This window comes from Pelophylax lessonae, assembly GCF_965119305.1.
Source record: "Pelophylax lessonae genome assembly, chromosome: 12".
Lineage (NCBI taxonomy): Eukaryota > Metazoa > Chordata > Amphibia > Anura > Ranidae > Pelophylax > Pelophylax lessonae.
In genome coordinates, this window is record NC_138779.1 from 118,005,068 (window position 1) to 118,031,593 (window position 26,526).

Genomic DNA, 26,526 nt, shown 5'->3' on the forward strand with positions numbered 1-26,526 from the left:
TGTTGCCTTTTTAAAGGCCACGTTATATCTCGGGTGCGCTACATAAAGGGTTCAGGAGTGTATTACGTACAGAATGCAGAGCTCAGGATTATGCAATGTATAGAGTTAAGGAGTGTGTTGCATACAGAGTGCAGGGATCAGGAGTGCGTTACGTACAGAGTGCAGGGCTCAGAATTATGTTGCATATCAAATGCAGGGATCAGGAGTGTATTATGCCCAGAGCTCAGGATTATGCTACGTACATAATGCAGGGTTCAGGAGTGCATTACGTACAGAGTGCAGTGCTCCAGGATTATGCTACGTACAGAGAGCAGGGTTTTGTTTGGATTTCACACTTTGCACAGTGTGAAATCCAAACTCCCCTCCCTGAAGCTTCTGCGCATCTCTCTATCTTGCCTGGCTCTAGTACCTTTCTGTGTAGGTGGCTCTACATCACCCTGCCTGGAGATTGTTCTCTCCTTCAGATTCTGGAGACCTCTCCCTGCCATGAGTGCGTGCAGAGATCTGTTATTTCCGGGGGCCGCTTAGAGCAAAGTTGTCCCTTGAAAACACAAAGCTTTTGTGTTTACAAGTGAAAGCGGGGAGCGGAGGGTGAGAGCCAGAGTTGGTTGAATGGAGTTCCTGCTGCAAAACTGGGAGCGCGGAGCACATAAGGCCTGGAGGGCCAGATTTGGCCTGTGTGCCTTGTGTTTGACATATGTGCCTTTGGCTGACCATACAGGAGTAGAATTTCAAAATGTTTCTTTAGAAAATCTTACCTAAGCATTTTTGTTCGAATTTGGTGGAAGAATCGTGCCTGGATTAGAACTGAAAAAGAAATGCACATGAGTGAAAGAAAAGAAAATTCATAGAAAGTAAAGTGGATTCCCAGGCACAAAAAAAGATTTCTGTAGCAACATGAGGTGAAATTGAAGGCTTGGTTGACCGAATTTTGAAATCAATGGTGGCACCATCGGATCACAAAACACACAATTTCTGATTCTCAAAAGAAAATTTGTTCAGAATTCGACCCATGTATGGCCTGCATTAGTGTGACCCATCCACCTGTTATCTGTTTAGTGTGGTTAAATCTCCTCAGTATGCCCACCAAACGGAAGAGCAATACACCCATCTCTGGCATTACATACTTGAGTGAAGCTGACCATACCCAGTAAGCAAGCAAGATTTTGTTAATGTTTGTGTTTTATCTAATTGGTTCCCCTCTTTGTCCCACCTTCCTGTTAGCTATTTGGTTAGCAGAGTTTTCCCATATGTATTGAATGCTGGGACCTGTAGAACACAGGAACGTACTTCTGGTGTAGTCATTCCTCCAAAGGAGCCTGGTTGATCAGTGATGTTAGCCGCTGTTGTTTTTTGGTTGTTTAGAGAGAGAGTGAAGACTATGGAAAAACTTAATTCATGTGGAAACAAGTTATAGCATTTACAGTATCTCTCAAAAGTGAGTACACCCCTCACTTTTTTATAAATATTTTATTACATATTTTCATGTGCAACACTGAAGAAATGACACTTTGCTACAATGTAAAGTAGTGAGTGTACAGCTTGTATAACAGTGTAAGACATTAATAGCTGTGTGTTGAGTTATTTTGAGGGGACAGCAAATTTACACTGTTATACAAGCTGTACACTCACTACTTTACATTGTAGCAAAGTGTCATTTCTTGTTGTCACATGAAGATATAATAAAATATTTACAAAAATGTGAGGGGTGTACTCACTTCTGTAAGATACTGTATATTACCAGTGTAATAAGTGTGCTAGCCTCATCACAATATTGATTTATAAAATAAATGTGTGGTTGTCCTTTAAGTCTTTACAGGGTAGTATTTTGTCTGGTTCATAATTGTGAACTACGAGGTGTTCTTTTCTTTTACAAAGGGTTTACCATACACATTTTTGTGAAATGGATTGCATGATAGTTTACATCCACACTGGTGTGTTATATTTGGTAGACCATTTACAGATCATTCATGTGACTTATTTCCTCAATCCTTCTGCTTTATTGCATGCTTAACTGTTAATTATTACCGTCAATGGACTACTTTGGCCTTCCAAGCACAAAGCACTGTTTTTTATTTTACAGTAAATGTTGTGCAACACTAATGACAAATGTGCATGTTCTGAATTGTTTAATAATCAATAACAAAGACAGTTTGGAAAGGGGAGTATTGAGTGTGTTTTTTATTTATTTTCCTTTTTTTTTTTTTTAATTAGGAAGTTACATCCCTGATCAGATTTTGATGCTTTCTGTACCTTTCCCCTGAATTCACTGGGCACTGTTGCATTCTTTGAAGTATATTATATACAGTATTACCTTGAAACATCTTCTAGGAGCTGATGGAAGTGTTACTGGCAATCCAAAAGCACTCTCCTGTGCTCAGGTGGCATGCTTGGAAGCGTACAGTATAACAATTCTTAGTCCTCCCCAATGGCCTTGTTGCCCCCTCAGGACAATGGGTATCCTCATAGACTGCAAAACGACAATAGAAGGGCGCACCGACATAGCGCATTACCGACATAAATTTTATTTGAAAATAAAAGCAACAAGTAATTTATTCACAAGCGCGTGGCATATAAAAGCATATCATGACAAGTGAGAACCATCGCCTTCGGGTCTGCTTGTATTCAACCGATAATGTGGGAAGATCAGGCAATGTCCGTATTGGCTTACGGAGGAAGTGTTACTAGCTCCCTAGTCAAGTATCCATAAGGAATTATGGAAAACTCACTTCATCAAGAGGCAGCTAGAATTTCTGCTTATTACAATACCCTACTGGTCATTGAGACAAGACATTAGTGGAAATGTCAACAATGGATCTTAATGTACTGCAGTCAAACCTCACAGGTTTCAGGCCTTTTTTACTCTGTCTAAATCTACAACTAAAAAAAATGTAGTACTAAAATACTGAGGCTGCCTGACTCCTGCAAATACTAGTTATCTGGCTATCTCTGGCCTTATTACTTTAATTCACTTACCCGGTACACGCCTCATACAGTATATAGTCAAGAGGATGATCCGAATGCTTATTCTGCACACTTGTTGCAAGCTTTCCCACTTTGCATTATCCAGCTAAATAAGCCCAGTTGCGCACTATATACATTGAATTGCTGGCAATGGCATCCAATTTTGCCCTTCCCCAGGTATCTTTTAGTGTACAGAAAGTAACATTTTTCCCGCTAAATTGTTTGGAAATATATATATTTTTTTTCTCTTTTCCTTTTTTCGATCCTTTCCAAGCTATTTGGTATCAATACATTTTCATGAGAAGCCGCAATCTTGCTATGTTTTTTAACGTATACTATATATACCTGTATAAGGTGTTATTCATTTCATTTAGCTAGTAGTTCCTTATATTATCACATGTTATCAGAGTTTTAAAAGGCAAATACAACTCATATTTGGACCTACCATATAGTATAGAAATCTATTGTTCAAACACAGCTTTGATTACTGAAAACCTTAATCATTGAAGTATCTAATTATGAAAAACCCAGGACAACTCATTTTTAATTCCGTGCTAAACGAATTTGGAATCCAAAAACTAACTGTTCCAGTGATGGAGCCAGTGTACAATTTTAAGTTACCAGATATAACAGGCTTGCAGCTATTCCAGCAGTAAAGCCTTCATAATAAATAGGTGTAGGCTTTAAAAATTTTCAGAAACTTGTAAAAAAATTTGGATTATGTGAGCTGCTTGTTAAAAAAGTTTAGCAAGATTGCTGTATCCATACTTCACTCTGGAATATCATAATGTGACATTGTCAAAGTTGATTTGTAGTATCAATTACAATTTTCATGCAGTGGCTGTACCTGTCCAAAGGGGCTCATTTATGGTATTCTTTTTCATATTAGGAGGAGAGAATCAGGCGGGGGGATGACCTTAGACTCCAGATGGCCATTGAAGAAAGCAAAAAGGAGGCTCCAACCAAGCAGGAAGAGGTGAATTCAGTTTACCTTAACATTTCTGCAGAATCGGTAGACCCTTTGTGACAAAATATTGATTTGCATGCACACTTCTATACTGTACATAAAGTTTAATTAAAGTCTATCAAGGCAGATGTAAACCTAGTCGCCATGATTGCTTATTTCTTTGATTTTTAGGACGCAGCTTGATGGTTAGAAACCAAGGGTTATACTTTTGCCTTCAGGGTAAATAAACACCCAGAAAACTGAAGGTCTGCCCTTTAATATTGTAACCCCCCCCTCTACCTTGTATCTGCTCGGTTACATTTAGTGACCTAGGGAGAGTGGACGTGTTTTTCTGAGCTCTGATAAGCCATTTCCTAGTAGGATTTCATGTTCTAGCAAATATTTGCATTACGTAGTCCCAGGGTGTAAAGCAAGCCATAGGTAGTGCAATTTTCTTTTCCTGCAACCACTGACTGTGTTGATGGGGGAATCCCTTCCGGGGAGCTGTTGTGTTCTCCCAGCGGGGGGCACGGGGAGTGTCCTTGCCGGGAGGACACAGTGATTGTTGCTAGCTGCTACATCCGCTGACAATAATAACATGAAAAATCTGACATGCTAGTTGTACCTAAGTTGATCATTTGATAAACTTGGGTACAGTCAGCCTTGCCCATACATGGTTTAAATCTCGGCCAGTCCCTGCTGAAGCCATCTGTGGCTGGCTCAAATCTAACAGGCAGACTTTCTCAGCGTGTTACACTTGGGCACTGATGTCTCCAGTATCCCACCTCTTTGTTTCTGAATGACCCAGCCTGGAAGTTCACCGAGAAGTGTTTGGAGGGCGTCCAACCTCGTCTCTACTCTTGTTGAAATATTTGGCCCGATATTTGCCTTCCCTGGCGTCTCCTGCTTCAATCATCCTGTCTAGCCCATGGATATGCACAGTATTTCTTGGTTTACCAAGAGAACCTGTCCCCTTGTCGTGAATAAACAGTGAAAGATCTCTAAGTCTATGCCCACATTTAGTATCCTATTGATAATCATGTCTTTTTTTATTTTTTTATCTCTATATGGTTTGTTTTAGTCTTCACTAATGGACTTGGCAGATGTGTTCAACTCTCCACCTGCTGCAGTCGCTGCATCAGATCCATGGGGATCCACAGCTGCTCCTTCCTCAGACCCTTGGGCAGGGGCAGTTACAACTTCTACAGTACCTGTCGTGTCTGATCCCTGGGGAGGCCCTCCGGTTGCTACAGGTGCAAGCACAGATCCGTGGGGTGCTGGTGTCCAGTCTGCCGGTACAGCTGGCGACCCATGGACAGGGAAACCAGCTGTTTCTTCCATCGAAGCCAAGTCGGTCTCCGATCCTTGGAATCCAGGGGGTAGGTGCTTTTTAAACAACTTTCTAGCTGTGTGGGTCAAAGCAGTAAAACAGAATTTTGAATGAACTATGAATGCTTTTAGCTCTGAATCCCACAAGTTTCTTACTCTTAAGATGAACAGACGTACTTGGTAAATGCTGTTGGTTTTATTGTTTTATTTGTTTTTGTAAAAATGGTTGTTTTTAAATGAATAATTGCTTTGTAGTTTTATTTTTTTATTTTTTTTTCTTCTTGTTAAAAGGGTTCTCCTTTTAGCAGTCTGTGCCTATACATGTTAAACTATTAGAGCTAGATTCACACTGTTTCAGTGCTTTAATGCACACCCTATGCTATATATTAACGTGCATTATGTTGGCCCATTCCTTTGAATTTTCCTGGGCTGCCTAACCCACCAAAACACTCCAATAAAGGTGGATGTGCTATTTTTTTGCAGTAAACCACAACACAGTAGTGCGCTGCAATGCATGTACATTGGCAAGGCGCACAGTGGTACCATTAAGAATGTGGTACCACAGAGCATAAGTGTGGAAGAATTAATGGCACACCATCACCCCTTCTATTTGTGATCCCATACCATATGTAAAATTTAATTTTATTGTTCCATTAAAATTATTAAAAAGTTGTTTTACAAGCGCTTATTAGTAATAGGTTGTAGATTTACCCATAATCTTTGTCCCTTTCAGAACTCTATAGATAAAGATGTATTTGTATATTTGCATCATAAATTCATAGTCACTTTGCACCGATTAATTTATTTCAGTGAAGGGGCAAGGAAGAGGCTTTTCTTTGACTTGTTTTTCATATCAAATAGTTTGCTTCATCAGGGAGTGATGGGACAAAATAGTCTTTTGGTTGACCTAAAAAAACAAAGAAATAAAGAATCCTTACTTCCCATATACTAAATGCTCCATTCTTTTATATAATCAATCATTTAGTAAACTTACAATGGTTGCTATGAGCTCTGATGCCCATCCCAGGATTTCTCATACCATTTTAGCTGTTGTCATTTAGGAGTGGTGAGAAGAGGCTACTTATTGGAAAAAAATATACAATTTGATTATATATATATATATATATATATATTCTTTTCTTAAGATTTTCACATCATACATACCACAAAGTATAAAACAATACGACCTTAAAGGCAGAGTAAGGATACACCACCTAAGGCGAAGCCCCCAGGTTGTGATACAGTATCTAGACTAGACCTGAAACCACTCTGTAAAATGAGAAAAATAACCCCACCCTCAACCCAAACCAGCTCAACCTACAACTTGAAAGATACAAATATGATCAACTTTCAGGATGCAAAGTGCACCAGATATCTTGAATATGTGTGTAGATGCCGTTTCCCTATGAGCCTTCCCGTCTTTTGTATTAAAAGGCGTGTGTCCCTCCCAACCAGGTCTTCAGCTAATATGGACTATCCAGCTCTGTCATTATATCTCAAGATATCATTCCTGATGTAGGTTACTGCCCTACAGTAGATGTTGGGGTAAGCCATGACTGCCATACTTTATCAAATTTTTTTTCCACATCCCCTGGGTGTATAGTATCTCACAAAATTGAGTACACACCTCACATTTTTGTAAATATTTTATTAGCTCTTTTCATATGACAACACTGAAAAAATTATGCTTTGCTACAATGTAGTGAGTGTACAGCTTGTAGAACAGTGTAAATTTGCTGTCCCCTCAAAATACCTCAACACACAGTCATTAATGTCCAAACTGCTGGCATCAAAAGTGAGTACACCTCTAAGTGAATATGTCCAAATTGGGCCCAAAGTGTCAATATTTTGTGTGGACATCATTATTTTCCAACACTGCCTTAACCCTCTTGGGCATGGAATTCACCAGAGCATCAGTTTGCCACTGGAGTCCTCTTCCACTTCTCCATGATATCACGGAGCTGGTGGATGTTGGAGACCTTGCGCTCCTCCACCTTCTGTTTTAAGGATTCCCCCCAGATATTTAATAGGGTTTAAGTGTGGAGATATGCTTGGCCAGTCCATCACCTTTACCTTCCGCTTCTTTAGCAAGGCAGTGGTCATCTTGGAGATGTGTTTGGGGTTTATGTTGGATTCCTGCCCTGCGGCCCAGTCTCCAAAGGGAGGGGATCGTGCTCTGCTTTTGTATATCACAGTACACGTTGGCATGTACTGTAGCTCCCCATTGCGGGTAGCACTCATGCAGCCCCAGATCAAGACACTCCCCAACACCATGCTTGACTGTAGGCAAGACACACTTGTCTTTGTACTCCTCACCTGGTTGCCGCGACACACGCTTGACACCATCTGAACCAAATAAGTTTATCTTGGTGTCATCAGACCACAGGACATGGTTACAGTAATCCATGTCCTTAGTCTGCTTGTCTTCAGCAAACTGTTTGCGGGCTTGCTTGTGTATTATCTTTAGAAGAGGCTTCCTTCTGGGACGACAGCCATGCAGACCAATTTGATGTAGTGTGAGGCGTATGGTCTGAGGACTGACAGACTGACTCCCCACCCCTTCAACCTCTGTAGCAATGCTGGTAGCCATCGTATGTCTTATTTCCCAAAGACACTGACAATGACGCTGAGCATGTGCACTCAACTTTGGTCGACCATGGCGAGGCCTGTTCTGAGTGGAACCTGTCCTGTTAAACCGCTGTATGGTCTTGGCCACTGTGCTGTAACTCATTTTCAGGGTCTTGGCAATCTTCTTATAGCCTTAGCCATCTTTATATAGAGCAACATTTATTTTTCTTTTTTTCAGATCCTCAGAGTTCTTTGCCATGAGGTGCCATGTTGATCTTCCAGTGACCAGTATAAGAGAGTGCCAGCGATAATCCCTAATTTAACACACCTGCTCCCCATTCACACCTGAGACCTTGTAACACTAACGAGTCACATGACACCGGGGAGGGAAAATGGCTAATTGTGTCCAATTTGGATATTTTCACTATAGGGGTGTACTCCCCTTTTGTTGCTGGTGGTTTAGACATTAATGGCTGCGTGTTGAGGTTTTTTTGAGGGGACAGCAAATTTACACTGTTATACAAGCTGTACCCTCACTACTTTACATTGTAGCAAAATGTAATTTCCTCAGTGTACATGAAAAGCTATAATAAAATATTTACAAAAACTGAGGGGTGTACTCACTTTTATGAGATACTGTATATGTTGCCCTATAAAATGGTATCATGGAGTTTACCAGTCCCTTCCAAAAAGACGGAGGGGGCTAACTGTTTTTTCCAGTGCAGAAGTATGGCTTTCCTTCCATAAAACAGGAGAATATTTAGGAGAGTTCAATGTGCAACAGATGGCACCACCTCCTCCTCTAAGCCCAAAAGAGAACCCTTGCCCACAGTGGAACAGGAACCATCAGTAGCTCAGAGGCAAAGAAAGTGACCTCAGTCCAGAAATTCTGGATCTGAGGGCACCCCCAAAAAATATGAAGTAGAACGCCAACACGCTGAAGAGGTAGGATAGATTTTTGCTATCTGGCTGGGGTGTAGTAAATTCTGTGGGGAAATTTAAATTGAATTAGCCTGTCCCTGAATGTTACTAGGCGATTTTGAAAGTTTTTTCCCCAGAGGTCATCCTAATCTCCCTGAATAGCTTGTACCCCTGCTGCCCACCTTTCCGTACATTTAGTCACAGCAGGCAGGCTTTTTTTGAATAGTTCTTTAAACAGCCTAGAGAGTTGTGGCTACATCTTCAGCTGATAAGCCCTCAAGATCTGATGGCAAGGTCTCCACCTTCATCTCATGAAACTGGCTATTAAAAGCATGGCTTAGTTGTAGAAATCCAAACAGGTGGGAGTTGGGTAAGTCATGTCTCGCCTTCACTTGGTCAAATGTTAAGAGATCCCCTTCCCTAGTGATGCCTCCCAGGGTCTTGATACCTCTGGTCGCCCAGATTGCATGGTCAGGCATATAGTAAACATGTGACAGGGTAGGATTCATCCAAAGGGGGGGGGGTAGTCCCCAAACATCTGTCCTTAGTCAGCGTTTTGCAAACACCATCTGTCCCACCAGGTAGAATTTTTGGCAATCCAGCAATGCCAATCCTCCCTGGCCCCAGGGCTCTTGCATAACCCTAAGTCCTATGCGAGGTGATCCAGGAGACCAGAGAAGATCCAACAATACTATCTAGCTACCTAAAGAATGATTTGGGTACCCAAATTGGGGAGTGCCTCAAAGTACAATATAACTGGCAATACCTTCATTTTGAGAAGACTTATTCTCCCCAACAACGACATGGCATGTTTTTTTCCAAGCCTGTATATTTTATTGAAGTTGTGTCAATAGTGGAAGAAGGTTTAAAGTGAGATAGTGGTAATCTGGACACCCAGATAAGTGAGGGAGGTGACCCACTGTAGTGGGAGGTTGGGGTTTACCATTGATTTTCAGTTGTCATCGAAGGGCAGTATAGATGATTTCCCCTAGTTTACTTAAGTCCAGAGTACTTGGCAAACTCATTTAGAATGGTTAGCGCTGCTTGTAACGATTGACCCAGGTCTTTGAGGAATAAAAGTAGGTCATCCGTGTAGGTCATCAGCATATAGAGCCAGGCATTCCTTTATGGAACTTACACAGATAGCTCCAACTGCCTGGGACGATCTAAGTGCAATAGTGATGGGTTCCATCGTCAAAGCGAGAAGGAATGGAGAAAGTGGGCACCCCTGTCTCGTACCCCTACCTATATATAAAAAAAAAAAAGTGAGACAGACAAACCAAGTCGAATTGCTGCACAAGCACTTCAATACGGCATGCCTATCCATCTACGGAACTTAGACTCAAAGTCCAAAGGCTCCAATACCTTATGCATCCCTATGCATACATTGCCAGTCTGCATAATCCAAAAGCTTTTTCGATATCTCTGGATACCAAAACCCTTGTGGGCGACCCATCAGAGGATATTTGGAGGTGAGTGAACAATCTCCTTAAGTTTGTGTCCGTTTATTTCCCAGGCATAAACCTGTTTGATCGATGTTAACCAAGGAAATAAGGACCCTGACCAAGCATGTCACCAACACCTTGGTTAGGTTTTTCAGGTCCATATTTAGTAGGGCAATGGGACGATAGGACGAATAGGCCATGGGGTCTTTGCCATGTTTTAAAGTAGTACCATATAGGCGTCAAATATGGCTAGCTGACCGGAGCGCTTTATAGAAGATGCTGGCGCCAATATGGTGGAGGTGAGGCCTTTGCCATGTGAGGAGTGAGTCTGCCCCTGATCGAGTGGCGCCTTTTCCTTACTTTTGAAAGCGGTTGACTGCTTCACCTGAGTGTTAGAAGCCTTTGCTGCAAACTTGGTGATTACATGTTCGGTGTAATTGGGTACAAGTAGTGGATTATTGTAGGATAGCGAAGCTTCTGGGAAGCACGCCCTGCCTTGGTCACATCAGATCACGCCCCCCTTGATGCAATCATTTTAACATGTAAAACAAAGTTGCTCTATTCGTTAAATGTAGAAACAGAGGAGCTGGCTGGGGGAGCGAGGAGACTGAGTAAGACCAACATCCCTAAATAGACAACAAAAGGAGGAGCACCCCCCCCCCCCCCCGATGGGATTTTAAATGGTCTTCACTTGCACAATGCAAATATTTTATTAGCAAGTTAAAGTATAAAAAATGCATAATTTTTATTAGAAAAAATGATAAAAGACAAGGAGTGTCAAATAGTATACAAACACATAATATGGGTGGCTACCCCAAGAACGACCTCATCATGTAATAAACAGTATGTACAAAATGCACAGTATAGTATTACACCAACGCGTTTCTGGATAATACATCCATCTTCAGGGGTGTTGTGAAATGTTATATATTACAGTACCTGGATGAGTCTAAATTTTTTGAAGCCAGAACAGTAAAAAACCGATATAGTCAGTCCAACCCTTGAGGTAGCTAGGTCACTGGGCAAGGCAGTCTAATAGCGAGGGGCCATAAACCTGCAGATCCAGCGAGACCAGAGAAATGAAGCGATGACAACAAAAATAGATGGCTGGGAGTGCAATACAGGATAGAAAAGAGGTACAGCACTCAGGGCCACAGCCACTGTGGGGTGAACAGGTGGGTCTCAGGGAGGAAGATGGGCACTGATAGGCAGCACTGATGGGCACTTCCTCCCTGAGACCCACCTGTTCGCCCCACGGCGGCTGTGTCCCTGAGTGCTGTACCTCTTTTCCATCCTGTATCTGTTTTTAATGTTCTGGCTGCAAAATTTAGACTGGCACTTCACTTTCTGGCTGGATAGCAAACTACATAATGGCATGTAATAGTTAATTCATTGGATGCAAAATAATTTATTGCTGATCATAATAAAGAGAAAAAAAATGTACAAAACCACTATAAAGTCCCTTTATGACCAAGGGTAAGACCAACCTTACATCCAAACCCAATTTTGCAACATTGACCTATTTAAACTTTACATATGATCACAACTATTTTGTGAATCCAGGTGGATTATACCTTATTTTTCAGGACAAACTGGGCTTTCATTTGGTGGAAAATTGTAATGGATATCTCCTGATTTTTCTTTAACCACCTCAATACAGGGCACTTTCACCCCCTGCCCAGACCAATTTTCAGCTTTTAGCACTGTTGCATTTTGAATGACAATTGCGCAGTCATGCAACACTGTACCTAAACCAAATTTGTCATTTTTTTTTTCTCCACAAATAGAGCTTTTTTTTAGGTGGTATTTGATCACCGCAAGGTTTTTTCTTTTTTGCTACACAAATAAAAAAAAAAAAAGATTGGAAAAAAAAAAATGTTTTGTTATAAAATTTTGTAAATAAGTTTTTTTTCTGCACTGATGAGGCTGCACTGACTGGCACCGATGATGTGGCACTAATGATGAGGCACTAATATGCAGCACTATGTGGCACTGATAGGCGGCACTGATAGATGGCAATCATGGGCAACTCTGATGAGGAGGGAACTGAAAGGGTTCCTGAGCCCTGATTGGCATCCCTGGGGGCCATTGGTGGGCATCCCTGATGGCTCTAGTGGCATCCCCCCCAAGGGTCTGCACTGGTAATCAATGCTCTGATTACCAGCACAGACCCCCCCTGGGGGCGCGCAGAGGTGTCTATCCTGTCAGGATAGAGCAACCACTTTCCGGCCGTCATTTTGCTATATGGCAGGCAGGAATTGGTTGGTAAAGGAAAACTAGTCCAAAATAGTAAAAAGTTTTTTTTCTGTCCATCAACAGACGCAGCTCTTCTTAGTCAAAGAAACATAGGGTTAGGCTCCTCTTTTTAGGGATAGGCACTAGATGGGTAATAACTTGTCTATGCTTTTGGGGGCTGTCCCAGAAGGCATAACCCCTCAGGCTCTGCTATTCTCAAACAGTTTGTTCTGCATAGTGACAGGGATAGGACCTAGTTCCCTGCTGGGACTTTGGTATGGGCTGTAACAGGGAAAGTTTTTTTTTTTATTTTTTTTGGGGGGGGGGGGGTTTTTTTGTTCCCGAGGACCAAGAACCAGAGGAACTACAAGCCACAACCGGCTGCGGTATTCGCACTGGACAGTCTAGATCCTTAAGGTCTCCCAGCCTGGCCAGCGGGCGGTTGCAGGTTATAGTCCAGAACTAGGCCTCGCCATAACAGGGTCCCGATGGATGGGGACGAGCCTGCGAGTGACCAGTCTCGCTGGGACGCAAACGACTTGGAATGCCCTAAGTCTCAGCTTCATTCTGGTTAACCGCACCCCCATCCCGGGTGGGAGGTGGTCTGTTTCGGATGTGGCGCCCACCTGGTACCATGGTATGGTGAGTAAATTGTCCCCCCAACCGCCCCTAAAGGTTATGGGCCGGGCGTGGGCCTCTCCCTGGAATAGTTGCACCTTAGGGGCTCCCTTGGTTCCCTGCCACCCCTTAGGACTATTCTGTTATACCCCTTGGCATAATGGCGTGCCGTGGGGGCTGCCATTTTTGCTGTGGTTTATGATCAAATTAAAGCTGAAAGTCTGCAGTTCAAGCACATCTTGTTTGTTTCATTTCAAATCCATTGTGGTGGTGTATAGAGCCAAAAAGATAAGAATTGCGTTGTCACAATATTTATGGACCTGACTGTATATAACATAATCAGGGTTGGGGGTCCGCAGTATTAGTGGTGGGACCGTGTTTTTTTTTTTTTTTTTTTGCGGTCTTAAAGGGACATACACAAAACAATATTTATTTGCAATGGTGTCCCAGCATAAAATTTCACCTGCAGACCCCCTGGAAACTAATGCGGGACCCTCCGGTTCACAGTTGCAGCCTGAAATTGCAGTTTTTTTTTTTTTTGCAAAGCCTGATGTTAAAAATGGACTTTGTCTGTTCTGGTGCTGCCAGCTGCAAACGTCCTCTGCCCTCACCTCCATCAGCAGGGTCCTCGGACTCTGAGATGGATATGGTCATCGCAGACGCAGACAACCTTAAGGCGTCGGTGTCTTTGCATTCTGACGGTGAAGAAGACCTGTCCTCATCAGCCGCCGCTCGGGAACGCGCATTGGTGGAAGCCTTGATAGTTTCAGTGCGGGAGACTTTAAAAATGGCTGATGAACCCACAGCGCCAGGTACGCAGGTGCCTTTTGGCTCCTGCAAATCCCATAAGGCGTTCCCTTGTCCAGCATTTTCACTCTATTGTGGATGAACAATGGCCACACATTAAGCACATGTTGGTGATGTCGAAGTGTTTTGCACACCGTTACCCCTTTGCGGAGGCAGTGTCCACTAGCTGGTACCAGTGGAAGAGTCTCCAATCTTTGCGGATCCTGTGGATAGACTAGTGGAATCCTTGTCCCGCCACTTACACGTGATAGCAAGTCATATATGTTAAAGAATTCCTTTGTGAACGTTCTGGTAACGCGAACTGCTACTGAATGGGTGAAGTTACTTTTTAGTGATTTGGAAGCTGAATATCGTTTTTGTCTGTCATTTTAAAAACTCGCAGCAGGACTAGTCCTAGGGACCTTTTTAGTCTCTGGTCACCGTTGTAGAAATTCTCAAGTCGGTATTAACTACATAACCATGTCTTTTGTAAGGTACATTTTCATAGGAGATTTTACTTTTCTTGGAGCTTACAATAGAATCCTAAAGGTTACAGGCCGGAAAGGAAAATGGCAAAAGCAGTTCCTTTTTGCTGCTTCTTTTTGAAAGTTGAGTCTTGTTGGTCCCATGCAAAGCCCCAAACTTGTAATACCAGGCTAATCCTTTTTGGCTGGGTCATTGCCACATTACTTTACAGATAATGAGAAACTACATAGATACGTGGCCCTACTGATTAGCAGTGCCACTGCTGGTATAGTTATCAGGATCTTCTGACTAAGCAAGCCTGCCACGATCATAAAGGAGTAGCTCACAGCCCATTTATGACTTTTTTTTTTTTTTCTTTTTAGATTTCCCAAAAATGCCTTCAGCCAAAGACTTAGATTTTAGATTTGACCTATACGTCTCTGTAAATGTTTAGATCTTCTCTCCTGATCTTGTTGCATTCAGCAAACTTCCTTTTGTGTCTGATTCCTGATCTCATTGGTAATTAAGCAGGGAGGCTGCATAATTGCAATGTCTTGTGATGCTTTCCCTAATGGTTTATCTACAAGTTTCTGTATTTAATGCAGAATCAAACCATTTGGAAGCACTTTAAAGCCGAAGTCCAGCATAAGGAAAAAAAACAAAAATTTGCATAGGGGGCATAACTTAGTCAGTAACCATGTGTCACTTGTGCTGATGCCTCTCCATCCATATACTGACCCCCCCCACTCCACCGCTGCCGCCGCAATCTACCAGGATCGCAGGGATTAAAAGAACTGGGGGAGCTGCCCCAGGCTTCATTAGAAGTCGCTGACTATGCTCGCCCTTTCCACAAAGCTTCTTCATTCATAGAAGCCATACTACAGCTTCTATAAATGGAGAGGGTGGACCTTGCAATCATCTGCCCATCCTCCATTAGTAGATCCTGTTTTGTTCATAGAAGCCGTAGTACCACCTTCATGAATGTAGCAGCTGGGCAAAAAATGGCGTGCATAATCGGGCGCTTTTCATGAAAACCTGTGACCGCTCCCACAGTTTTAATTAATTCCTACTGGACTGGAAGATTGCAGGGTTGAGGGGGGGTTTCACCTAACCGAAGAGGCATTAGCACAAGGGACACATTGTGCTGACTGTAAGTTCTGTCCCTTGTACTCATTTTTGTGGGTTTATATTTTGGCCGCACTCTGGCCTCAAGGCACACAAAGTAATAGTGCAGTATGTGTGTGCTAAAAACGCAATGGGGGGAATTTACTAAAACTGAAACAGACAGAATCTCAAGCAGCTATACATAGTAACCAATCTGTTTCTAACTTCAGCTTTGAAAATGAATGATGGAAGCGAATTGGTTGTAATGCACAGCTGCTCCAGATTCTGTCTGTGCTGGACTGAGTAAATTATACTTATACACTATACTTTACCTTTCTGAGCCTTTAAAGACCAGCATGATGGATCAGTATACTATGCCTATACATTAGGTGTTTGCACCCTCCTTTATTTTCTAATAGTGCTTTAAAGTTACTCAAGAAGAGGAGCATCGCCTAAAACGCTACCTTTTTAACATTGGATGTGAGCTGACGTGAGTGCTGAGGCTTGACTGGTCTGAACGGTCACTGGCCAGAATGTAATATGAACTTTTTCATGTCGTCCTTCTTGATCAGCCTTCCTGCTGATGAAAAAGAATGACATCTCTTTTTTTGTTTTTGGAGTAGCAGTCTAAAGTTGCTTTCAGTTTTTGTCCGAATCAGTCTGCAGGTATCAAATAAGCAGTTCACTATCCTCTATGGTTTTTCTTTACTTGAATGTTTAGTAAGTTTGCCACTGTTGCTTGTTTTATTTACAGTCGTACAATGCTCTTATTTTTAAAGGTGCCACAACTACTGGCGGTGTGCAGACCAAAGATCCTTGGTCCTCAAGTCCATCTATAGCAGCTAAACAAGCTACAGACCCTTGGGCTCCTGCTCCTGCTGCAACATTTTCTGATCCGTGGGGGGGCTCACCTTCTAAACCGAGTACCAATGGGACCATAGGTAGGTTTTTTTGGTGGGTATTGATGATGGAAGGAAGTGGTTGGCCTACAAAGGAGATGCACACTTGGATATCGTGACACACTTAAAAATGTACATTTGTTTTCTCAAATGATACCAAACCTAAAATGTCGGATGCAGTTTTTCTCTGAGTAGTTGAGAGAAAAAAAAAGTTTTGTTTTTTTTTAGTTTCTTCATGGTAGAGTTTTTTTTCCACCCATCAGCAGTTGTCTTGCAGGTATTTTATGGTAGAACAGGGGTCCGTAACCTTTTTCCACTTAAGGGCTGGAATCAATGTATGTGAATGCATGGAGGGCCCCATCACCTGCTAAAAAATGAAGATAATAATCCTAACATTGTGATAATAGTACAGGTTTACCTCACTTTATGGTGCTTCACAAATACAAAGCCAGTTCACCCTGAGGGTGCATGTGGCTGGGGATTCAGATTTTACTGCCTTCTCCCCCATCTTGGCACCCAAGGGTAGCTGACACCAGCCCTGCCAGCCAGCATGGTCTGGAGGTGGGTTTCCTGTCCTTAGGAAAAATCCCTTAGGGAAGATGGAGTTCCTGCCCTTAGGGGAGATGGGGTTACTAATAGGGCCCCCCCCCATTGCAGTGTCCTCTGTCCCCCTTCACATCACTCCCATAGTGTCCTCTCTGCCCCCTCCCCCCATAGCAGTTTCCTGTGCCCTCTAAAGCCATGTTCCCTCTTCTTACTGTAGTGTCCTCTGTACCCCCTGCACCCCACATACAAACACACACCGTGTAGGTAGAACTCCCCTACCTTACACAGGTGTAAAATGGCCGGGTGCACGTGGGCGCTGACAGGCCGGACATTTAGCAGAGGTAGGCCAGGTGGGATAAAAGCCTAAAATGCCCTAACCAGTTCCATTATTGAGATGAATGTCCTATTACAGATGCCACAAGTTTATGCATGTACAGCATATGGAATGTAGATGTAGAATCTGTGTTCTTCCAGTTACCACGCTAACGCTTTGCTTCTTCAGGACCCAGTATATTAGTAGGGCAGCACTACATGTGAAAAATAATAAACCTCAATAGCAAAATAGAATAGTATGAATATATGTAAATGTGTTCACATTAATGGGAGATCACAGGTCATCCAGTTGCAAAGCCTGGGGGTAGGCACGGGGGCCATCAGAACCCAACCACACACAGGGGGCACCACCAGAGACAGCATGTAGGTGAAAAAGGATCTAGAATGGCAAATTGTGACCCTTCAGAAAGAGAAGATCACCTCAAATAAGCACAATCGGTAAATGGACATACTTACAAGAGCACTAGCAGAAGCAGCGGGCTATAAAGTAACTTAAATCACATAGACAACTAGATTGCATAGATAGCTAGATTATATTATACATTTTCTGTAGAGTTTATCCAAAAAAAAGGTACAAGTATCGGATAGCGCGCAATGGGCATCTCTTTTGAATGATAGCCCAAGGCTCCATTCTCATTATAGCCATAAGATCTGAGGGGGCACAGCAGAACCCCCAAGAATGCTAAAACTGGAACATTAAATATTTTGACACTATACAGCTGAGCCCTGAGATACAAATTGAGATATGGCTGTGCTACAGTTTTTGACTGCAGCTAAAGTGTGAACCATGTCCAAGGCTAAAACTGTATAGAAATTTTAACCTCATGTTACTAAGGAATTTACTCGGTTATGTGCAGCCATCTTCTTTTTTTTTTTTTTTTTCCCCCAGCTAATTGATATCAGTATGTTGCCTTTTGAAGTGACAGTCAACGAAAGTTTTTTAAATCACTCAGTATTTTGATATTAAAGTAATCTCTGTAGTTCAGCTGTAAAGGGATTCAGAGATAAACAGATCTCATACAGAGAATGATTGTTGGTGTAAGAATGGGCCATTTCTACTCAAATCATGTGCCACCAAGACCTTGCCATAGTGTTTGATTGAATTGGCTGATATACAGATGTGGTTCCTTTTACAGTAAACACTTCTCAGTCTTTTGTTGGGAAAAGAAAACCATTGGCAAACCTTTATTTTTTTAGATATTTTTAAGTATCGAACGATATCGAGGAAAATTCGATACTACTCTAACAGGCTATAATTTTAACTCCCATAGCCATGACAAGTAGGGTGAACAGACTGCCATAAAAACCTGCCAGATGTTCTAATCCCTCCCCATTCTGTCCAAAACTAAAAAGAATGGTGTTTATTTATACTTACAGAAATTTCTCTCTCGATCTCCATCTCTCTCGATCTCCATCTCTCTCGATCTCCGCTGCCCTTAAAAGCATTTTGATCAATATATTACATAAACCTATGGAAGTGCAGTCATATGAAACCATAAACTAAATAAATATAAAATTAAATGGTGCAAAGTCCACAATGTTTTTAATAGTGATGAAAAAAATTATTCCAATAATGCTAATCATGTTTGATCTTGTACAAACGGCGCTCACATAGCCAATCACCAACTACAGATGGCTTCCAAGTCTTACCAGAATTAATGGCTACTATTACAGTAGAATAAATGCCTGGGTGAAAAAGCAATAACTGTGCTCAAGTGACCAATCACCAACAACCAAGGGATTCAAAACTCATCAGAACAGGCTCCCATTATAGCAGCATGTACGTCTGGGTATGTATGAAAACCAAAAGGGATCAGTGTGATAACTCGCTTGCAATGATACTTCCTAGTACATTTAAGCAAAAGATGGATAAAGCTCACGAGGAGCCTGTATGACAGGGGAGGAGTCCGTGTCCTCGGGCGGATCAGGTCCGCTCTCCAGCATCCCCCTGCCTCTCTCTGCACAGCTTCTCACCTGGATGCTCATCTGACAGGTCACATGTGCACGGCTCTGGCTACCACTCACCTGGACGGCGTTCCAATTTTGCAATTAGCTGAAATGCACTAGGAAATATCATTGCAAGCAAGTTACCACACTGATCCCTGTTGGACTCCATACATAGACAAGCATGAAGATAGTGGCGCAAGCGAAAGTGTTATGAAGGGTAACGCAATGTTCATCATTCCAGTCTTGAGAGCTTCATGCTCTATGTATAAAAATGAGGGAAAAAGTCCACTAGTTCAGGGCCAGCCTCGTTGGAGTAGAGGCGATCTCCAAACACGCAGAGAAAAAATAAACAGGCGCCTCTGAGTGTAGACTGTTAAAAAAAAATTTCCGACGATAAAGAATAAAACTTGCATGGTAAAGATTTGGAACAGGCACAAAATGTAGATGTCCGGTGAGTGAGGACTGCACAGGGCCAGGCTGGGAGCCGTCTCTGCGGCTTTAGGGCTCTGCTGGCTGGCTGGATGTTGGTGTGGTGGAAGAGGGCTGGAAAAAGTATAAATATGTAGAAATGGAAGATTACAGCTACAAAATATAATTTACATAGTTTTTCACGAGAAATTCTTATATTTAAATGTTCTGTAAAAGAACTATGAGAAGTTGTAGATTAAGCTGTAATCTCATATACAACTATTTAAATTATATTTTTAGCTGTAATCTTCCATTTCTACATATTTATACTATTCTATATATTTGTTTTTGTGTACCCTTTTATCTTTTGAACAGCCCTGAAGAATCGACCATAAGTCCATACCCCAAAGCAGCAGCCCAGGCCCAGATGGGGCCCACAACCGCCTCCTTTTAAACCGGGTAATCTTTGGAAGGGAATTCTTCCTACCCACCCACAACTTAACCTACTTACAAACAGTGACTGATCGATCAGTCAAGCATTATCTCCACCCTCAAAGGGCAAAATTTCATAGAAGGGGAACATTTTGCAGCTATTTTTTTATTTTTTTTTTAGGTTGCGGCATGTGAACGGTAACAAAAGGAGAAATACACTTTAAAGTAATTCTAAAGGTTGGAACTTAAAAAAATAAATAAAAAAAGACATGGGCCCACTAGCAGCCCCTTCTGAGTACCCCCCTGATCGCAAGCCTCTTGATTTGGGGGCACTTGAGCAGACATGGATCTCTCCCCCCCCCCCCCCAATTCTCTCCTCATTGGCTAGCTGGCTGTGATTGGCAGGAGCCAATCCCCCGCTACTGTGTGAGCCAATGATAGAGTCCCTGGAGAGCCGCTGCTCTCATGCACATCGCTGGACCGAGATGGGGCTTGGGTAAGAATAAGGGGTGAGCTGCACCCAGAAGGTTTTTTACCTTAATGCATAAAAGGCATGAGGGTAAAAACCCTTCTGACTTTAGAACCACTGTAAGATAACAATGTTACTTGTATAACAGCTGTTTAAAGTAGAACTATAGTCCAAAACGTATTATTTCTTTTCATGTTCAATAGGGTAAGGGGGGGGGGTTATAAATAAAGGTGCACCAAATGGAAATTTGGGTACCGAAAATGTTATTTTATATATATATATATATATATATTATTTTTTTTTTTTTTTTTTTTTTTTTTTTTTTTTTTTTTTTTTTTTTTTTTTTTTGGGGGGGGGTTACCTATAGCATTAGAGGGGAAATCATCCAATAGGGACACTAGTTCAGGTGATCTAGGGATTCCCTTAATTTCCAGGGATTTAGTCTCACTTCCTGTTTTGGCTATGGGGTAGGAAGTGAGGGTAAATCTCCAAAATGATGGCAAAATAATCTGACTGGTTAAGAACTAGAGATGCACCAAAATTTAGTTGGACAAAAATGGTGTTATCAGCATTTTGCTGCTCAGAGAAAAAGGTGGAGATGACGTTGAAAATGCACACTGTTTTTCTGCGATTTTACTGTGCTTTATAGTTTTGTTTTTCATAGGTCATGTGACTCAAACCATATAAAAAATGTAACACGGGTGAGTTATTGGTGCATTCTTGCGGCATTTCAATGGGGAGGTGTGTTTTTGGTGCATTTTTTTTTTTTTTTAACTGAGTTGAGAACCACTGTGCTAAAGGATCTGGAATTCCTCCGATCCATTCCTGAGAATTACACCGCTCTGCCAAACAGCACAGTCCAATCTTGAAGGGCAAGAGACTTTTTTTTTTTTTTTTTTTTTTTAACTTCCAATTGGTAACCCTAAACAAGTCTTGTCTTTTCCCCTGCCTGTGACTGGACATTGGAAGAAAAAGTAGTTCACTGAACTCATCCCTCTGCATGCTCTTGATTCTCCTCCTATTGGCATGTTTCTTGTTCGCACATGAGCAGTGCAGAACACCTGAGTGGCTCATTCACTCTGCTTCTCCCTTTCCTTTTCTGATCTCTGCTATATATGGGGTGGCAACAGGATGGTTTCAAGTCAAATTCAAGGGCTTTCCTTTTATAAAAAAAATTATAATAATTCTTGTTTAAACCTCATCTTTACATGTGGATTCTTACCTACACGAACAATTGTCAGTAAACAAAACTCTCTCTGCGTTTCTCTTTTGACATTCTCAACTGTGTTCTAAAACTCAAAATTTATAGAACAAGGAAATAAAAAAATACATTATATGCTGAATTAAATTTTTAGAGCTGCATTATTTTGTGCATTTTTACAACTACCTGGAGGACAGCTTTAAAGTTCTAAAGGGTCAAGTTTTTTTTTTTTCTTATGGTCATCCATTAAGGTAAAAAAAAACCTCAGTGCCCCCCTAATTTTTAACCTGAGCCCCATTGTGATCCAGTGATGTGTATAAAAGCCTTGGCTCTCCGAGGACTCTCCCTCCTCATTGACTGAGACAGTCATTAGCTCCCACTGCTGTTAATCACAGTCAGTGTGGAGTGAGGGGGCGGGGTTAGTCTGCGGCTGTTTGTGTGAATGTACATGCAGAGCAACAGCTCGGGATGCCCCATTGCAAGCTGCTTGCTCTGGGGGCACCCAACAGAAGGGAGGGGCCAGGAGTGCCGGCGGGGGATCTAAAGAAGAGGAGGATCCAGGCAACTCCTGTGCAAAACCATTACACAGCGCATGTAAGTATTACATGTTAATAACTTAGATGATCTGGGTGAAATCCAGGTTGAATACTAAGGGATCTGTTGAGATCTTAGGCACACAGATGACATCTCAAACGCAATTTTATTTATTTTTGCTGTAATATGGCTCAAGAAATACAATGTACTATCCAAAATCCAGCTTTTATTATCTGAGTTTTGTACTGGCTGCACAATACAGTTCAGCTCTGATGCATGAATCCAACCCCATTCCCCCTATTTTACCTATTGTCTGTTTATTGTGAATCTTGTTTGTTTTTAACATGTTTGTCTTTATGTATATGCTTGTCTCCGTCTGCTCCTCCTGCCTCCTTTAGCCAGTTCCACCTTTGACCAGTTCATCAATTCTGCAGATAAGGATGAGTTTTCGGATTTTGACAACCTGAGGACCACCCTTCCCCAGTCAGGAAGCAGCACAGGTTTGGAAAAGCGTTCTTTCCTGCCTGCTTGCTTACTGTCATTCCATTTGCCTTCTGCTTATTGCTTCATTTGTCTTTTTTTTTTATTTATTTTTTTTGTTTTACTGTTCTGCCTCTGGGCTGCTAACGTGGGTTTCCATTTCCTTCATGCTTGCATGAGAGCCAGTTTGTAACAGTTGAACTTTAGGTTGAATTGCAGGAATTCAGCTACTTTCTAAAATGTTCTAGATTACTAAGAGTTAAGTCCCATTGAGATGCATGTCACCTCATGGACCTATCTGTTATTTATACCCGACTGTTTTACTGAATGCGGGGAGTACAGCTATCACTGCACACCTGGTGCTTTTTCTTGTATAGAAACAGCTCTACCCTCCCCAGCCCTTTGCTTCCAATTCACAAAAGGGGAGAAGTGGTTAGAGTGGTTGCATGGGACTCTGCCGCTGCGTAAACTGAGAGCAATAGCTGTGCTTCCATCGCCAAGTAAGAATGAAAATTGAAAGTTTAAAGCAATGAGTCCAGAAGGTGGCATGCACCTCATTGAACTTAACCCTTAGTAATCCACAGATTTTTAGATAGTAGCTTATTTCCTTGAGTTCCTCTTTCAATGGAAAACACAAATTTAGTCAAAATTAATCCAATTCTGTTTACCTGTGTTCATAACAAACAACCATTAAAATATGTTTTTAATGGCAAATTGTATAGGAAATTGTGACCAATACTCTAGGCACAGGGTACATTTGTCAGATCTTGTACATTTTATGGTTGATAGTAATTGAAGTCCTAGTCTTCTATCGTAAAACACTGTTAGACATTTAGGTAGTACTTTTTTTTTTTTATTTCTACCCTTTAATTTTTTTTTCAACTAACACTGTACCATCCTTAAAGCTTGACTTCAGACAGTTTTTTTTTTTCTTTCTTTTCTTTAAAGGATAGGTTCACCCTTTGAACATTTACCACTCGTATTTAGGATGTAGTATGTTCAAGCAAACCCCCTCTCCCCCTTAGTCCCCACTTGCTTGTGACAGCCCCCCACAGCCGCTGTCACATTTTAAATTGGACTTGTAGTTTTAATGGACTTTGAATGTGCCGGTCATCGTGCTGTGGGAAGTGTCTGCTGGAGCCTGACATTGCACCTGCAATCCACCGATCACAGGTGCAATGCTCTGCAAGCTCCTGTAAAAAAAAATTATTACATGCATTTTTTTTTTTTTATACCTGCAAAAATATGTGCATTTATTTATTTTGTTTTCAAAAAGATGGACTTAGCCTTTGGCCGTTCATTTTGGATACATTACTGAAGAGTTGGTTTGTATCCCTTTTTTTTTTCTGTCCATTCAAGAAATTGGGAATCCGTAACCCTTGGGTACAGGAAAGCACTGAAAGTAGTTTACACATTGTAAACAGTTTTAATTTTTCCCCACTGTACGAAAAATGATAAATTAAAAATTGTTTTTTCTTTTATGTCCCTATTGAAGAGGTTTCCCACCATCACAGCCTTTGTAATGTCTGTGTACTTCCTGCCTTATTACAAATCAGATATCTAGGGATCTATAATGCTAGGGGTAGTGCAGTGTACCCGTATTCATGCATCCTTAATTTTTTTGCTTTAAACCACCTGGGTTATACATTCACCGGCTACTTAATTAGGCACACCTTGCTAGTACCGGTTTGGACCCCCTTTTGCCTTCATAAAGTCATAAAGGGATGGACATGGTCAGCAACAATACTCAGTTAGGCCATAGCATTTAAACAATGCTCAATTGGTACTAAGGGGCCCAAAGTGTGCCAAGAAAATATCCCCCACACCATTACACCGCCATCACCAGCCTTGATACAAGACAGGATGGATCCATGCTTTCATGTTTACACCAAATTCTCCCCTAACCATCTGAATGTCACAGCTGAAATTGAGACTCATTAGACCAGGCAACATTTTTCCAATCTTCTGTTGTCCAACTTTGGTGAGCCTGTGCGAATTGTAGCCTGTTTCCTGCTTTTGGCTTACATGAGTGGCACCCAGTGTGGTCTGCTGCTGTACCCCATTTGCTTCAAGGTTCGATGTGGTATATGTCCAGACATGAAATTGTGCATGCCTTGGTTGTAACAAGTGATATTTGAGTTACTGTTGCCTTTCTATCATCTCAAACCAGTCTGCCCATTCACCTCTGACCTTTGATATCAACATTTTCGTCCACACAGCTGCCACACACTGGATATTCTTTTTCAGACCATTCTCTATAAACCTTAGAAATGATTGTGCGTAAAAATCCCAGTAGATCAGCAGTTTTTTTAAATACTCCCACCAGCCCGTCTGGCACCAACAATCATGCCACATTCAAAGTCTATTAAATCCCCTTTCTTCCCCATTCTGATGCTCGGTTTTAACTTCAGCAAGTTCTCTTCACCATGTCTAGATGTCTAAATGCATTGAGTTGCTGCCATGTGATCGGCTGATTAGCAATTTGTGTTACCAAGCAGTTGAACAGGTGTACCTTATAAAGTGGCAGGTGAGTGTAGAAAAAATATTTTTCTCTCATGTCCTCCGACAGTCGTCGGCGCCTCCTCTAAGTCATCACTGTTGGGTATTGACTTCCGCTCCGCAGGAGTAGCTAGGCATATAGACTTAGTCAAAAACAAAAGGCATTTGCATATACACACCCATGGGGGCTGTCCCATCTGGTCAATACCCCCCTGCAGTGATCACTCCCAACTCAGTTTTTAATCTGCCTAGCGTCAGGAGTAGTTAGGCTTCCCTGTGCTGGGGCTACAGTCTCAGCCTATCTAATCTCTTCTTTGATTTTCTTTGAAAATGTCAGTTTTTTCTTACTTTACTAGCTGTTTGTCAGCTTTAGTTTTTAGTCGACTCTTCGGATGAAGATGGATTCATGCGGTGCTGGGATTCGGACTGGCCGCCCTGAGTCTCCAGGGCAGAGGGTCAGATGGACCCCCAGCCCGCCATCGAGCGTTCAGCTATGGTTCGCCCTGGCACTATGAACTACCCATCCCTGTTCGCAGCAGGGATGCAGCCGTGAGGTGGCTACCTCACTGAATGCATCTGCGATGCTGCAGTGCAATGTCCCTGGCTAACGGCATTCCCTGTCAGATGAGGACAGCGGCTTTCCGTTTCTAAGAGGCTCCCCACGCCATCTGGTACAGGTAAGTACTTCTGTGTGGGGCCTCTGTATGGGGTGGCAGTCTGTGTTGCTGTGTGTTTCCCCATGTCTGTGCCTGTGTGACTCCCTGATCCGATCCCTGCGGGGATCGCTTGTACATGCGCTGCGGTGCTGTGTGTTTTTGGGGGTCCCCTTCCCTGTGTCACTTTGGTGCTTGGGGGTGCAGACTGTGTTTGTGGCGACCGCAGCGGGGTAAAACCGCGCGGTCCGCCATTTTAACTATGGGCAAGCATGTTGGCTTCACTATGGGCAATACTACATGCTGTTTTGGCGCCATCCGCCGCCATTTTGCGGTAGCCGAACGATCGTTTCGAACGCATGTTCGGCGGCCATTTTGACGGAGCCTTCCATGCAATCCTATGGGGCAGCCATTTTCCCTGGGTCATGCAGCCTATAAGTTCAGCCTACTTTAGCAGCACTTCCTCTTCCTCTGAAGCAGACATCGGTGGCAACGCTTTGCAGGTTTTCGCTCTCAATATCTTTCTGTATTGTCGCTTCTGGCTCAGTTTTTTCTTCTCCTGTTTGGGGGTCTTTTGGTCACTGTAGCTGTAGCGGTGGGCTGCGCACTCCGCAGCGATCTTAAAGGGGCAGTACAAATTTCTTGCCCTGTCCTTTTTTTCTCACATTGGGCAATGGATTCTCAGGATAGCAAATTCCCCCAGCTCTAGTGGGGGTCCTCAGTTCTCATGTGGCCCCTCTGAGA

At 42.3% G+C, this 26,526-nt stretch overlaps 1 protein-coding gene across 4 annotated transcripts in view; it reads left to right on the forward strand.

Annotated features, from left to right (window-relative positions):
* LOC309567904 (epsin-1-like) overlaps positions 1-26,526 on the forward strand; it is an 85,766-nt gene that overhangs the window by 26,059 nt on the left and 33,181 nt on the right. For 3 of the 4 annotated variants that reach the window (XM_082273434.1, XM_082273431.1, XM_082273432.1), the window contains 4 exons: positions 3,854-3,940; positions 4,992-5,289; positions 16,161-16,322; positions 22,549-22,650. In XM_082273434.1, the coding sequence (XP_082129560.1) occupies positions 3,854-3,940; positions 4,992-5,289; positions 16,161-16,322; positions 22,549-22,650 (649 nt within the window). The remainder of the gene's footprint in view (positions 1-3,853; positions 3,941-4,991; positions 5,290-16,160; positions 16,323-22,548; positions 22,651-26,526) is intronic. The other variant, XM_082273433.1, reaches the window with a different exon arrangement.